Consider the following 15,437-nt stretch of genomic DNA (forward strand, 5'->3'; position numbering starts at 1 on the left):
TTCTTCGCAGTGTTATCCATAGTTTGTTATGATCCACACAGTCGAATGCCTTTGCATAATCAATAAGACACAGGTAAACATCCTTCTGGTATTCTCTGCTTTCAGCCAGGATCCATCTGACATCAGCAATGATATCCCTGGTTCCACGTCCTCTTCTGAAACCAGACTGAATTTCTGGCAGTTCCCTGTCGATACACTGCTGCAGCCGTTTTTGAATGATCTTCAGCAAAATTTTGCTTGCATGTGATATTGACAATATTGTTCTATAATTTCCACATTCGGTTGGATCACGTTTCTTGGGAGTAGGCATAAATATGGATCTCTTCCAGTCAGCTGGCCAGGAAGCTGTCTTCCATATTTCTTGGCATAGACAAGTGAGCACCTCCAGCACTGCATCCATTTGTTGGAACATCTCAATTGATATTCCATCAATTCCTGGAGCCTTGTTTTTCGCCAATGCCTTCAGAGCAGCTTGGACTTCTTCCTTCAGTACCATCAGTTCCTGATCATATGCCACCTCCTGAAATGGTTGAACATTGACTAATTCTTTTTGGTATAATGAATCTGTGTATTCCTTCCATCTTCTGTTCATACTTCCTGCATCGTTCAATATCTTCCCCAAAGAATCCTTCACTATTGCAACTCAAAGCTTGAATTTTTTCTTCAGTTCTTTCAGCTTGAGAAACACTAAGCGTATTCTTCCCTTTTGGTTTTCCAACTAGTTTTGGTTTTCAAACCAGGTTGTAAAAGGTGATCTGACTTCTGCTTTACAAGCTGGAACACTTGAGACTAGATCTCTGAGCCACTATGTTTTGGGGTGATTTGTTAGGCAGCTATAGATAACCGACACAGATTACCAAGCAGTATTTTCAGAAAAGGACACTCTATTAGTTCCAAACTAAACTAACATGTTTTTTTGAAGTTTACTGAAGTTTAGCACAGGCAGTGACATTCCCCTCCAACAAGAAAATACTGTGACAAGTACGGTAATCTCTGTACAAGGTGGACTCCATCAGAATTCTGCTGGGCACTAATATCCTGAAAAATCAGTGAAGTGGTGCTCTCAACAGGACTCTGCTCTCCAGGACTTAGAGGGCAGCAGAGTCTGGAAACAGAACTCGTCTCCTCAAGATCAGTCCTAATGTTAAGGGCATGGGTGGTTGCTTATTATGACTGTCTGTCAAATAGCTACTGGATTATTCAAACACTCTGCCTTGACACTCACCAACCACTTCACTCTGAAGGAGAAAAGCGCACTGAAGGCAAATATCACCCACAACACCGGACATGTAATAAGTCCTAACCAAAAAATTCTTGATTCAGCCTCTGAAGCAGTTTTGCTGTCTTGAGAAGATGCCTACAAAAGAACATAAATAACCACCATTGTGATATTTATCAGTAAAAAGTTTAACATTTTTCATGGCAAACACCTTAGTTACAAATTCAGATACATTAATACAGACAAACCAGGTAAGCAGTACCCACCTGCCAAAGAAAAAACAGTTCTACCATTATTAAAACCTTAAGAGGTGATTTTAATACACTTTAAACTCAAGAATTTTGCATTTTTAGGGTAAAATCAACAGTTTACCCTGGCCCAAGAGAGTAAAAGGAGGTCTCTGATAGGCTTCTACTCAATTCTTTTCCCATAAGTATACTGTTTATTCACAAAGAAGCTTTAAAAATACCTTATTGGGTGAGGATCAAGGAAACCAAGGTTATAGTCATCCTGGATGCGAAAAGGTCAAGTCAGGATCCAGAGAGAGAAATGGGGTCAGGGGATTCAGGAAATAACCAAAATATCTTCACAATACCAAGGAACTTAATCCTTTAGTGACTCATGGAACATATTGTATCCCACCTACTTTCTATGCCTCTGGAGTTCTTTCGGAGTATACTTTTCTTGCTCAAAGTATCTGCTTCCCTCCAGTGGGGACTTGTGCAATGGCGAAAGGTGAAAGACTGATTCGTTGAAGGAAAATAGCCGGGATATTAGGTAAAACCAGAGGTGCCCCATGTATCCAAATGGAAGGTACCCCACAATAAAGCCTGCTACCTAAGACTGGTGGGCCAGATAAGCTCCCACTAATCATGTATTGTCACATGATATTTCTCAAAAATCTGTATTATAAAAAAAAAAAAAAAAACCAAACCTGTTGCCACTGAGTCGATTCTGACTCATAGTGACCCCATAGGACAGAGTAGAACTGTCCTATAGTGTTTCCAACGAGCAGCTGGTGGATTCAAACTGCAGACCCCTTGGTTAGCAGCCAAGCTTTTAACCATACCAACCAAAAATTTAAACACACTCAATGACTCAGCACATATTCCACTACTGAAAACATATGGTATCAACAAAAAATTCAAAGCAGAAAATAACTGGGTTTTAGAAGGGTTAAAAAGGTGGTGAGTTGTTTCCAAGGTAGGTTTTATAATATAAAGGAATATGGGTATGCTGAATACAATGCTGCTTTCTGAGAAGTACCAGTGATAAAAGCCCTTCCAAGCAGAAGGTGAGCAAATTAATTCTGTCTCCAAATGTTTTGTCTTCCGTCTCCCAGACTGATCTGAGAGATGACTCAGAAGGGGCAAGTGAAAGAGCTCCTAGTCACTAACCAGCAAGAGGCTAACTCAAAACAGGCAAGGGTGGCCCGGAGGTCCTGAAGTCAAAGGCTTACAGAAGAGGCTGCTTTTAAGCAACTTGGATTTTCTGCCCAGTTACAATCCTCTTTCTTCCTGACCAGAAGTGGAAAAAGGGCCATGGGAGCAAGGACAGAGCAGGATATTAGAAGCAGTTTATTGGCTGAATACAGAGGGATGCCTGGAGAAATCAGGCAATGCAATCAATAATAAGTTGAGTGCCATCAGCTAAGTACACTGCATAAACTCTGACCCAAAGTCAGGGCTTCGAACCAGTTCATTCTGGTTGGAACCACTGCTGAGAATTTGCATTTCTAAGGAGCTCAGTATATCTGGGATGGAAGTGCAAATTCTCAGCAGGAATTTGAACTAGAAGAACCAAGTGGTTTGACGCCCTGCCCAAAGTCCTCTTCTCAGAGGATTCAGTCATAAATATGCCTTGTTTCCAGTCTGAACTACACAGAAAAATATAGTAAGTTTTAGAAGTGTGTGTGAATTTTTTTAAATCTGAGGTTCCGATATGTCTGAATTAGGGGGATTTCAGAACTAAAATGAGGCACTCCATGCTGAAATTAACTGAGAATTTCACTTCTACTCTCCTGATAAAGGTTAAGGTTTTACCACTTGAAAAACAAAGCTCAGTGCCTGTTACGTATGTTTCCCAAGAGGGCTCCAGAGAAGGCCTCACTGATATGTCAAATGAAGTTAAAGCTGTAGATAAACTTGTTAACTACCTTCAAGGAATTTCCCCAGCAGGACTTTATCTTAATTGCCTGGACTTTATCTCCTTTTCCCTTAGCTGAATAAGCAGAGTTTACACTTTGAAAGACTTAGATTTAAAGCTGATCTAATCTTTACACTTTCCTAAAGGTCAGTTTTGTATCCAAAGACTCCAATTAAGTAACTCAGACTGCAATACATTACTGAACCTTCATGTCAAAAATGTTTATATGTTTCATTTTAGAAATATTGCCTCAGACAAACTGTGGGAAGAATGAGAGATTTGTGTTAGACTAGAAGCTGATGTTAAGAAAGCTGCAGTTAGTCACCACTTGTAAATCTTTCCCTTTCGTTCCTTGCAATGCTTTGATGTGAAACAATTGTCTATGTTTACTCTGCCTGTTAATTATTTCTTTGTTCTGCCCTCCGCTGTGGCAATGGACTTGAATGCCTCCCTTTCTCCTCAGAGTTATTCCTTCAATCTATTGAAGAAATAACTTGAAAGCTGGTCCTGGACTCCACTAGGACAAAGCCATCCGGTTTAGTGCTGACATTCCAACTGATTTGGAGTAGTGTTTTAAACTTGAATACTTCATCCTTAAATGTTCAAATGGCACTTTTTTTTTAAAGGGGGGAGGGCAGTTTACCTTCCTGGACTCAAACACCCAGTGGCTCTTTCCATCTTCATCGATATGATTCCACCAACGCAGGCCAACCATTAGTCTACCTGTGACATTCTGATGAAGATTAAATACATACACTTACTTTAAATGCAATATTTAAAGATTCATCTTTAGTTCATAGCTTAGCGCAACATTTCACAAACAAAAACCCTTCAGCTTTACCTTTACAATGTCCAGTGAACATGGATAATTATGCGTCATATCTGGCCAAAGTATTACTTTACCTCCTGCTTTTATCTTTATCATTTTCCTAATTTCTGTCAGGCTTGTTGTTTTTTTGTTTGTTTGCTTTTTAAACTCTGGCTCTGTTTAGTCTACTATTTTCATTCTTTGTCTAATAATAAAAGCATTTACCCAATAAAAGCATTTAGTCTATTATTTTTCTTCTTAGGGGAAAGCATTGTATTTTAGAATTGGGAATAGGAATTCTAGGAGTGTGTATCTTTGTAAAAGAGGTAGGATTCCAGAAGTATGCTGGGAGTAGGAAATTCTGATGCCGGGAAAATCAGGAGACAGCACTGGAGGAAGCAGTCTAGTTAGCTGTTCTTTGGGAGAAAAAAGATGATGAAACAAGTTCCAGTGGCAACAGGTTATTAAATACAGCAATTCAAACGACGGAAACAAGCCCTCTTTTCCTTTCCTTTAAAAAAAAAAAAAAACTCCTACCTTAGGCACCCTTCAAAAGTTTGATTGTAGTGCTCATTACCTTTAGGGTCTAAATCATCTATATTTACAGTTTTGTTTTCTTTCTAAACCAAGATATTTAGAAGGTTGGCTTTTTTAAAAATTTCCAAGTAGCTGAATAATTTTTGGCATCATTTTTAAATTAATGACTAGTTTTGCTGTATTGGAGCAGAACATGTAGCTAGCTGCTTTGGGCAATTTACTTGGATTTTCTTCATGGTGTTATTTAATCAATTTGTGAATGTGCCAGAAACATTAACAAGTAGGTATCATCTCTGTAGGGTACAAAGTTCCAAATACTGTTATTAAATTGACCTTATTAGTTACTTCATTCAGATCCTTTTATGACCTTATTTTAGCCACTTTGATCTGTCAGAGAAAGGTTTCTTAGAAGACTTCTATCATGGTGCCTCTTTCATCTTCTCCTGGTACTTGTAATAGTTTCTGCTACATACAATTTGTTGCAGTGTTATTCTGTGAGTAAGCCTTACTGCATTAGTACCTTTGTTAACATACAATGATTTTCTTTTTTTTTTTGGTCCCATTTAATGTTTTCTTACCCTGATTTCCACTTTGTCTGACATTATCTGCAAACAAAAACCATCATTTCATTTGAATTGGTCCGATGTTATCTTTGCCTACCTGAATTTTTTCTAACATCACTATTTTTGTTAGATCTCTTTGTGGCTGGACTTTGATTTTTGACCCAACCTTAGAATTCTTACTTTAAAGTGGAGTTTTTAATAATTTAATAATAAATATCAAATGTCATTTAGTATTGTAACTTTTTTAATACTTCTGACATCTTGTACTATGCTGTGCAGTATTTAAGCCTCTGCTTTTTCTTTCTTTTGGTACATGAACTATGTTTTAGACTCCAATGTTGTACAAGATACACGACTTGTCTTAAATTTGACCAAGAGTCACCATTAAATTTTTAAAACTACTACTGAACATTCTTTACTCTTACTTCTCAAAGGAATAAAATTAAAACCACATATAAAAATATAACATATAAACATAACTCTAAAAAACTATCCTTCCTTCTCCACCATTTCTTGGTCTGTATTAGTGTCACCTGTGGGTTTAGAGGCAGATTACTTTTATAAAAAAATACCTTTTCTTTTGGTGACTGGACTGGGATTTATAATAATTATAACACACTTCTGTTTTGACCGGTTCCAGAATCCTGCTCTACCCTGTCCCCAGGTCCATTTTAATAATTTCCCCACTCTTGATTTATGTTTGCTTCATATCTCAGTCAGATGTACTAAATCTATAACCAATTTTACCAACAATAAATGGGTGACAGTTTTCAGTCCCTTTAAAAAAAAAAAAAAGACAGTTTATCAAAAATAAACTTTTGGGCCACAATTTTTTGAACCCTAAGCCCAAAAGTGAGTTTGCACTTGACTACCAACCTAAAGGTGTGCAGTTTGAACCCACCAAATATCACCACGCAAGAAGGGCCTGGCAATCTGTTTCCATAAAGATTAGAGCCAAGACAACCCTACTGGAGCAGTTCTACCCTAACACACGGGGTCGCCATGAGCTGGAATCAACTCAACAGCATAGGGTTTTTGGTAAACCCAAAAGGGTTGTGGGAGCAAAGGGATTACGAAAGCTGGCTGAAGGCCATGTTCTATCTGGCTGAACAGAAGCTGCACTTAAAAAAAAAAAATCCATCAAAACGAAAACGAGGATACAGTGAAAACTTAAGAAAATAAATCTGAAGACATTTGAAGAGATGCTAGCCAAAGAAGGGTGCAAAAGGGAAATCTAAAGAAAACGGGCCTTTGAAATCTTCTTTAAGGACACATCACAATTCTCAGCATTATGAGGCCTATGGAAACTGACGACCACCAAGCCGCCACTCCTGACGGCTGTAAGAATCAAAAGATCTAAAAATGGCTCAGCTGGTGGTCTGAGTAGACCTGTGGTATCTTAGTGGTCTTGGAATCAGTATTAAAAAAAAAACTGCTGCCATCAAGTCGTTTCTGACTCATGGCAACCCTGTGTGTCCAGGTAGAGCTGTGCTCCATAAGGTTTTCAATGGCTGGTTTTTCAAGAGCAGATCATCAGGCCTTTCCTTCCGAGGCACCCCTGGGTAGACCTGAACTGACAACCTTTCACTTAGCAGCTGGCACTTAACTGCGCCACCCAGGGACACTGGAATCAGTATACATGTCCCTGAAATTCCAAAACTTGTCTTTAGGTTTTCAGGGGTTTTTTGTGTGTGTTTGCCTTTGATTTTTTCCCCCAGCATTTACTGTGAAAATTTTCAAACACACAGAAAAGTTAAATTTGACAATGCGCACTCACATACCCACCACCCGGATTCTATACTTAATATTTTATTACAGTGACATTACCACATATCTATCCCTCCATCCCTAACTCCACTTATCATTCAACTGCCTCTTGAGTTTAAGACCATTTCTTACACACCATCCCTTAGAGCAGAGTTTCTCAACCTCAGTATTAATGATATTTTAGGCTAGATAATTCTTTGTTGTGAGGGGGTTGTCCTGTGCACTACAGGATGGTAGCAGTGCCCCCGGTCTCTAACCACTAGATGCCAGTAGCATCTACCTGCCCCCAGCTGTGACAACCAAAATTGTCTTCAGACAGTGCCAAATGTCTCCTGCCCTGGAACACCCATCAGCAGCCTCTGCAAATAGCAGGCACTCCTTAGAAATTTGTGGACAAACTATCCTGGGGCACTACCTAGATATCGTACAGCCCACACTTGAAGGTGAACCTGAAGCAAGACCAGTGGTATAGATTAACAGTAGTATGTAGGGTCTGTGGCTGCTAGTCACATTTTTATTTATTTCCTCTTTTTTTATTGTGCTTTTGGTGAATCTTAGTTTCTCATACAAAAACTTACATACACGTTGTTATATTACCCTAGGTGCTCTCCCTACAATGTGACAGCACACTCCTCCTCTCCACCCTGTTATGTCCCGTGTCCATTCGGCCAGCTCCTGTCCCCCTCTACCTTCTCATCTCGCCTCCAGCCAGGTGCTGGCCACATAGTCTTTTGGGTCTACTTGAGCTAAGAAGCACACTCTTCACGAGTATCATTTTATGTCTTATAGTCCAGTCTAAGCTTTGTCTGAAGAGTTGGTTTCCTTTGGGAATGGTTTTAGTTTTGGGCTAACAGAATCCAGAGGCCATGTCCTCTGGGGTCCCTCCAGTCTCAGTCAGACCATCAAGTCTAGTCTTTTACTAGGATTTGAGTTCTGCATCCCACTCTTCTACTGCTCCATCATGGATTCTCTGTTGACACTTTTATTTATCCTTAAAGACAGCATAGATTGATGTATGGCACAACTTTGTAGTATAATAATTTACATGCAATATAGCACACCGAACATTTTAGCACAAATGAGACCTGAGGTAACAAAAGGATAAATTAACACTAACCTAAAATGCTTAAGTGTCATATACTTTTTACTTTTCATAAATCATTCAATCTCACCATATTAAATGTGATTTTAAAATAAAAACAAACCTACCTTCACTGCCCAAAAGTCACATGACAACAACAAGATAATTGTCACCATACAGGCAATAAAGCTGGTGCTGAACAATTCACACAGAAGATAGACTACAATTGCACTGACTCGAAAGAATAAATGGAAAAATGATGCCACTGGGTGTCTGAAAACCAAAACATAATAACAGAAATGCAATTACATTTTACTACCAGCACTAACAGATGTAAATGAGAAGTGTTTTAGCTAGGACATAACCATGCAAAGTTCTGTCAAAATAAAATAGATGCTTGAGGAAGGTGCAGGCTGCCTACCTTGCTTTCTTCCTAAGTCCCGTTATTTGACTAGGTCACAGAAAACATGACGTGACTTGTATGTAAACATGACTCTGACACCTCACTGTGTATCAACTTTCACAAAATATACGCCAACAGCTTTACCAAATGTAGAGGAATGAGGAAACTACACTCCAGATTGGAATCCTATTTCACATGTCCAAAAATCATGCCAAAGGAACTCTAAGTCCTCAGAAACCATGAAGTCACCAACCAGTAAAGTGTTCAGGGTTTTTTGGGTTTTTTTTTAAGTTTTATTGACATATAACTCACATGCCTTACAATTTGCCAATTTAAACTATAATTCAATGGTTTTTAGTATGTTCAGAGTTGTGCAAACATCACCACAATTACTTTTAGAACATTTTCATCACCCTAATTAACGATTAAAGGAAACACTGGTGGCATAGTGGTTAAGAGCTACAGCTGCTAACCAAAAGGTCGGCAGTTTGAATCCACCAGGCACTCTGTGGAAACTCTATGGGACAGTTCTACTCTCTCCTATAGGGTCATTATGAGTCGGAATTGACTTGACAGCAACGGGTTTTACGGTTTTAATGATGAAAAGAAATGCAGGCTCAAAAAAAAAAAGTAAAAGAAATCCTATACCCATCAGCAGTTACATTTTTTTCCAATCCTCATCTTCCCAGTCCTAAGTAACTACTTTCTGTCTATGGATTTGCCTATTCTGGACATTTCACAGAAATAGAATCGAACAACATGTGTGCTTTTGTGACTGGCTTCTTTCACTCAGGATAACTGTTGTCACGGTTCACATGAAGTTTTATTTTATTAAATGATTTTCTTTAGCAAGAATGAAATCGGGAATAGAAACCACTTGGTATGTTTGGCTTGATATTTTCATGTCAGTTTATACAAAAGATGCAATTTTGAAATTTGTACAAGAAATCGAAATGTAATATAACTACAAAAATTAAAGAAATGGTGCTCCTCTTCTTGGTAAATCATAGCTAACGCAGAATTAAACACATAGTAGACATTGAAATAATAGGATTTGCTGATCTGAAAAATCAGTATTAAATAAATTTCCATATAACCAAAACCAACCCAAACCCACTGCCATCAAGTTGATCCCGACTCATAGCAACTCTACAGGGTTTCCAAGGCTATAAATCTACAGGAGCAGACTGCAATGTCCTTCTGCCGCGGAGCCGGTGGTGATTTTGAACCACTGACCTTTTGGTTAGCTCTCGATTGCTTTAACCACTGTACTACCAGGACTCCTTATGCCAGACATAAAAACCAGAAACCAGCTGCCATCAAGTCGATTCCAATTCATGGTAAACCCCGCCTGTTTGGGAGTAGACCTGTGCTCCACGAGGTTTGCACATACAAGAATCTGAAAAGTCATCTGTGCCTCAGACTAAAGGTCAACTAGCGATGCTCAGTGTTCACGAGCACACTGTAAGCACTCTGCCTTGAACCTCGTCGTTTGTCATCAGTGTTCACGAGCACACTCTAAGGACTCTGCCTTGAACCTCGTCATCTGTCATCACTCCATGGACAGAACAGCACTACACATCTTTTAACTCATACCTGATTTTGGATTTTTTTGGTCTATGAGTTGTCTCCTCTTCAGCATCAAACAGTGAAACATCTTCAGTGTCATCGTTACTGTCCTATAAGGAAATTTAAATATCCATGAAGCAAAACGAAATTCAGTTTTTCCATGCAAACTACATGCAAGGCAGCAGGCTAGTAAAAGAGGAAGGTAAGACTGAGATGTGGTCACATCCATTAGGAATTCACAACCGAGGGGATAAAGAGGACAGTGGCCTTCCCTCTCCATCCTTCCGCCATCATTCAGCAAAAGGCCCACATGGTAATCCCAGTGTCTGCGGTCTCCATCCCCACCCCCGAGGGGCTGAGCCCTGAGAGAGAGCCACTCGGGTGTAGACGACGCTCACGCACACTTACATGTAGTCTCAACTGCTGCCTCTCAAGTCACGGAGAAAGCTGAGGCCATCAGGATTACAGAATGACAACTGCATCCTGCTTCCGGGACCCATCTTGCAACTTTCTCTTCAAGGTTCAACCAACTACTTGTGCTTGGGTCCTTTCTTCTCCTGCCTCCTCAGGGGCTTGTTCAGCCAGTTTTCCCTTCATTTACTTACTCTTTCCCATGTTTTCAAGTCTTTCCATTGGATCTGTCTCATCAGCGTATGGACCTGAGTGTCATTCACTAGTCAAAAATATTTTCTAAAACCCTGATCCTGCATCTCCCTTCGGACTAACCTCCCATAGCATTCCTTCCTTTCCCAACCAGGCTTCTAAGAGGGGTTCACTCCTCAATTCACTGTAGTTCATATTCAGTCTCAACCACAACAGTGACACTGCTCCTCCTAACTTCACTAGACTCAGCCACAACAGTGACACTGTCCCTCCTAACTTCACTAGCCTCAGCCACAACAGTGACACTACTCCTTCTAACTTCACCAGAGCCAGCCACGACAGTAACACTGCTCCTAACGTCACTAGCCTCAACCACAACAGTGACACTGCTCCTCGTAACTTCATTAACCTCAACCACAACAGTGACACTGCTCCTCCTAACTTCACTAGCCTCAGCCACAACAGTGACGCTGCTCCTCCTAACTTCACTAGCCTCAACCACAACAGTGACGCTGCTCCTCCTAACTTCACTAGCTTCAGCCACAACAGTGACGCTGCTCCTCCTAACTTCACTAGCCTCAGCCACAACAGTGACGCTGCTCCTCCTAACTTCACTAGCTTCAGCCACAACAGTGACACTGCTCCTCCTAACTTCACTAGCCTCAACCACAACAGTGACACTGCTCCTCCTAGCTTCACCAGCACCAGCCCTTTACCAGCCCCCGCCTTTCTCTCTAGTTTCAGCCCCTGTCTACTCTAATCTCTGATCGTCCATGTTATAATTGTCTTGACATGGAAATCCTACTGCATCGCTCCCCAGCTCAAATTTTTAAGTGGCCTCCCTCTAGTACTGGGTAAAATTTAAAAACTTCACATATAGCCCATGGGATTTCATAACCTGATGTCTGCCTACCTACCTTCTGACAATCCCTCACGCTTGACACTTCAGCAAAACTGTTACATGGGCTCTGAAAACACCGTAGTCTTTCCTATCTTTAACATGCTGTCTCTACCTGGAAAGCTTTTCCTTGGTCTATTCCATACCTAGCTTACACCAAGCAAACACCAAATCAGCCTTCGAATTTCAGTTCAAATACTCAAATGGCTGTGAAACTTGCCCTCAAAATCCCAAGGCACACCTTTTCTCATGCTCCCACAGTACTTGGACAAATCTCCATTTGAACAATTATCTCAGGAAATTTGTATTGCCAAGAGTGGCCTCCCTGTACCCCCTTCTAGACTCTAAGCTACTAGAGGGAAAAACTGTCTTTACCAGTGTAGTATGTTCTAGGACCTGACTAGCAAGACATGCACCCCAGCATGGATCCTAGCAGGGCACCTGACCAAACAGTGCAATATTTGTTGAAAACATGAGTGAATAAACCAGGAAGGCAATTACCCGCAATACAGTGCAGATTGTGATCACTGCCAACAGAAATGCCAGTGCAAACAGGAGCATGGAGAGGAAGAAGATTGTTTTTATTAGACGGCTGGAGAGGAGCTTCCAGGAGAGTCTGATAGATTGGGGGGAGGGAGGCTTCCTACTCACTCTAGTCCCTCAGCTACATATGTCTTCAAAAGCACAGGAATAGGAATACACAAAGTATGTGTAAGGAATGGCCAAGTAGCCCACATAGTGAGTGAAAAGCGGAGTAAGAGCTAAGGCTGAAAAGGTAAAATGGGTTCAGATCTATGAGACTAATGGTTCTCAGCACTGGCTACACACTGAAATTGGCTGGGGCACTTGGGGAAAAAAAGGGTGCCAAACAACAAAACAAAACTGATGCCTGGGTCCCACCCCCAGAGGCTCTAACTGATTTGGAATGCAGCCTGGGTATCTGCATTTTTTAAAGCATCCTGAGTGCGCAGCCAAGGCTGAAAACCGCTGAATGATGCAATGGAATAAAAGGCTGAGGTCTCCCACTCTTGATCTCAACAGTCCAAACCCCATCCAGCACCCAGGATGACATTTTTACATTAGATCTTATCATTCTCCTGCTTAAAACCCACAATGCTTTGACTGAAAAGCAGACTCCTTAGGACCTGTCAGGATCTGGCTCCCTCCCACCTCCCAGACCTTATTCCAGGCCACTCCCCCTTCCTTAGCTAAGCTCCTGCCAGACTAAGTTCCTTAGCATGCCAGGTTTTAAGTTCCTTAACTTGTGCCCCACTGGGTCCTTTGAACGTGTGATTCATTCTATCTAGAACCTTCTTTCTTTTCTTTAACCCAATCTATGAAAGACTAGGTTTTTTTCATTTAATCCATAAGTAAGGAGTGCGTACTACATGCCAGACAGTTGTCAGTAGTACAGCCAGAAACAAAAGACAAACAGATCCGTACTCACAGAGTCACATTTACTAAAATGGCGAAGGGTGAGGGACCAACAGATTAGGAAGGAAAATCCAGCGTTAAGTTTTGGACAAAGAACGAGCTTATTAAAAACGTTGACAGGGGAAACCATGAGAGGGTTCTGAGCAGAGGCCTGAGGTGTTCTAAGTCATGTTTATGTCTCTCCCCACCACTTCCACGACTCCCCAGCTTCCCACAGTTCAGGGTAAGAAAGCGCCTGTATCGTTCACTGTTGGATCCCAGAGTAGACTGTAACGAGTCACAATAATCCCTCAATGAACTGTGAGTGGAAGTCATGTAACTGGAAGTGCGCCATAGTCAATAAAAACTTTTAGACGAGGAGATTATTAAACTGCGCTCACTAATCTCTGGCCGTAAACACGTAGACTACAGCTTCCTTAAGGGGCACAAACGTAACCCTCGAGGTGGACCACTTGGCCGCGCATCCCCAGGGGCCCGGGGAGGACTCGAGGGAGGCCCGCAGTCCACCGCCCCTCACCCCACCCACCCGCGAAGGCAGAACAAACAAAACGTCCGGACTCCGCCGACGACCACCTTTCTGCAGCCAGCACGGAACCGTCCCAGCGCTCCGCGTTCCCAGCACTCCGCGTTCGTTCACAACGTACAGCGCGCTCCTCCAGACTTCGGGCTCTCCGGGAAAAGCTGTCCCTCCTCAGCTTGGTCCGGGTCACCTCCCCCGCGGGTCGCCTCCCTACACGGGTCACCTCCCCTCACGGGTCACCTCCCCCCCGAGTCACCTCCCCACACGGGTCAGCTCCCACACAGGTCCCCACCGGACACCTGCCCAGCTCTCCCGGGGCCGTCCCCCCGCCCAGGCCCTCTTCCGCGAGCTCAGGCAGCAGGCCGCGTACCGGACACAACGGCACAGGACGCCGACCCGCGCTAACGGCGCCGTTCAGCCGAGACCCCAAACCCGCCGCCCATTCCCGATGCCCACCGCCCTCTCCCGGCGCCCACAGCCCCTCACCTGCGACAACATGGCGGCCCTGCGCCAGTCCCACTTCCGGGCAGCCACGTCAGCGCGCGGCCGCCAAGTCCCGGCTGTGGAACATACGCAGCCTCTTACGCACAGGCCAGCAGGGGGCACTTCCGTCTCCAGACGCCTCGCGGGAGGAGAAACTCGGCCCCGGGGCAGGGGGCGGGGCGCGGAGGGTGCGAGGGGCGGGGCTGGGGGGTTTGAGGGGTGGGGCGCGGGAGGAGCACGCGGGCGCGGAGCGGGGCGCGGAGGATGCGAGGGGCGGGGGCGGGGCGGGGCGGGGTGGAGAGCGGGGCGGGGCTCGGACCGGCTGGGCGGGGCGCGGGGCGGGGTGGGGCGGGGCTAAGACCGGGCAGGGAGGGAGGCGGGAGCGCGGGAGCGGGGCGGGGAGCGCGGGGGGACGGGGCGGGGGGCGGGGCTCGGACCGGGCAGGGCGGGAGGCGGGAGCGTGGGAGCGGGGCGGGGAGCGCGGGGGGACGGGGTGGGGGGTGGGGCTCGGACCGGCTGGCGCGTGGCCCGGGGGCGGGGCCGCGGGGGCGGGGGCTCGGACCGGCGGGGCGGGGCGGGGCGCGGGGCGGGGCGCGGGGCGGGGCGGGGCGCGGGCCGGCTGGGACAGGCCCAGACAGAAGTGCAAACTGATGGTACAGCGGTCCTTTTTGTCGTTTGTTATGGAGAGCTGTTGATTGCTGTTATTTCATAAGTCCTTTTTGTTGGAATGTTTCCCAACGACATATATTCCTCCACAGCATTACTTTTGTACCATAAGTTTCGGAAGCAATTAAACAATCATCTGCTCCTAGGTAGGGGTTAGAAAGTCGCTAAGAGCCCGGCAAAGGGACCGCCAACAATGCGGAGTACGTCTATGCCAGGAAGCTAGCGTACAGGCTGAGACCTTGGCCCCAGAGCTTGAGCGTCTGCGTCTGGACCCCGCTCTTCCTTACCAGCTATCCAACTAACCTCTATGTACTTCTCTGTCCTCAGCTGTGAAGCGAAGATGATGATGGTATCTATCACGGAGAATAACCAGAAAGAAAAGACCGACTCGCCGCGGCGTGTGTTCCCGCTGCTAGCATGGGGTAACTACCCAGTAAGGAGGAGCCGTTACTACCCTAAGTCCAGCCGTCACCTGCCGTTAACGGGGTGACCTCGCCCGATGAAGGAGCTGAAATGCAGCGGCACCGAGTCACCTTTGAAAGTGACGATAATAATATCCTATCTGCCCGGCCTGCCTCAAACTGCTGTTTGAAGACCCATGGAATAATGTGCAGTAACAAGTTTTCTTAATTAAAGGAATTATTTTCATTAAAATTACAATTTTACATGGCTTTTCATCAGGGCTATTTTAAATAATAGCCTAGGAATGAACGGGGGAAAAAAAACCCGTTTCTCAAAGGA

The 15,437-nt window shown here is 43.9% G+C and overlaps 1 protein-coding gene across 12 annotated transcripts in view; it reads right to left on the bottom strand.

Moving 5' to 3' along the window:
* TVP23C (trans-golgi network vesicle protein 23 homolog C) overlaps nucleotides 1-14,139 on the bottom strand; it is a 29,449-nt gene extending 15,310 nt beyond the window's left edge. For 8 of the 12 annotated variants that reach the window (XR_010318237.1, XR_010318236.1, XR_010318235.1 and 5 more), the window contains exons 1-5: nucleotides 14,034-14,139; nucleotides 10,120-10,202; nucleotides 8,249-8,393; nucleotides 4,008-4,097; nucleotides 1,226-1,357 (exon numbers count right to left, since the gene is read on the bottom strand). Coding sequence is in view for 6 of the 12 variants with exons in the window: in XM_064270261.1 (XP_064126331.1) it covers nucleotides 1,226-1,357; nucleotides 4,008-4,097; nucleotides 8,249-8,393; nucleotides 10,120-10,202; nucleotides 14,034-14,045 (462 nt within the window). In the remaining 6 variants the exon portion in view is untranslated. Of the gene's footprint in view, nucleotides 1-1,225; nucleotides 1,358-4,007; nucleotides 4,098-8,248; nucleotides 8,394-10,119; nucleotides 10,203-10,315; nucleotides 10,373-10,500; nucleotides 13,505-13,600; nucleotides 13,753-14,033 lie in introns of those variants that run through there. The other 4 variants (XM_023539585.2, XM_023539584.2, NM_001281878.1 and 1 more) reach the window with 4 other exon arrangements.
* Between the last annotated feature and the right edge of the window lie 1,298 nt (nucleotides 14,140-15,437).

The sequence above is a fragment of the Loxodonta africana genome, chromosome 18 (assembly GCF_030014295.1).
Source record: "Loxodonta africana isolate mLoxAfr1 chromosome 18, mLoxAfr1.hap2, whole genome shotgun sequence".
Classification (NCBI taxonomy): Eukaryota; Metazoa; Chordata; class Mammalia; order Proboscidea; family Elephantidae; genus Loxodonta; species Loxodonta africana.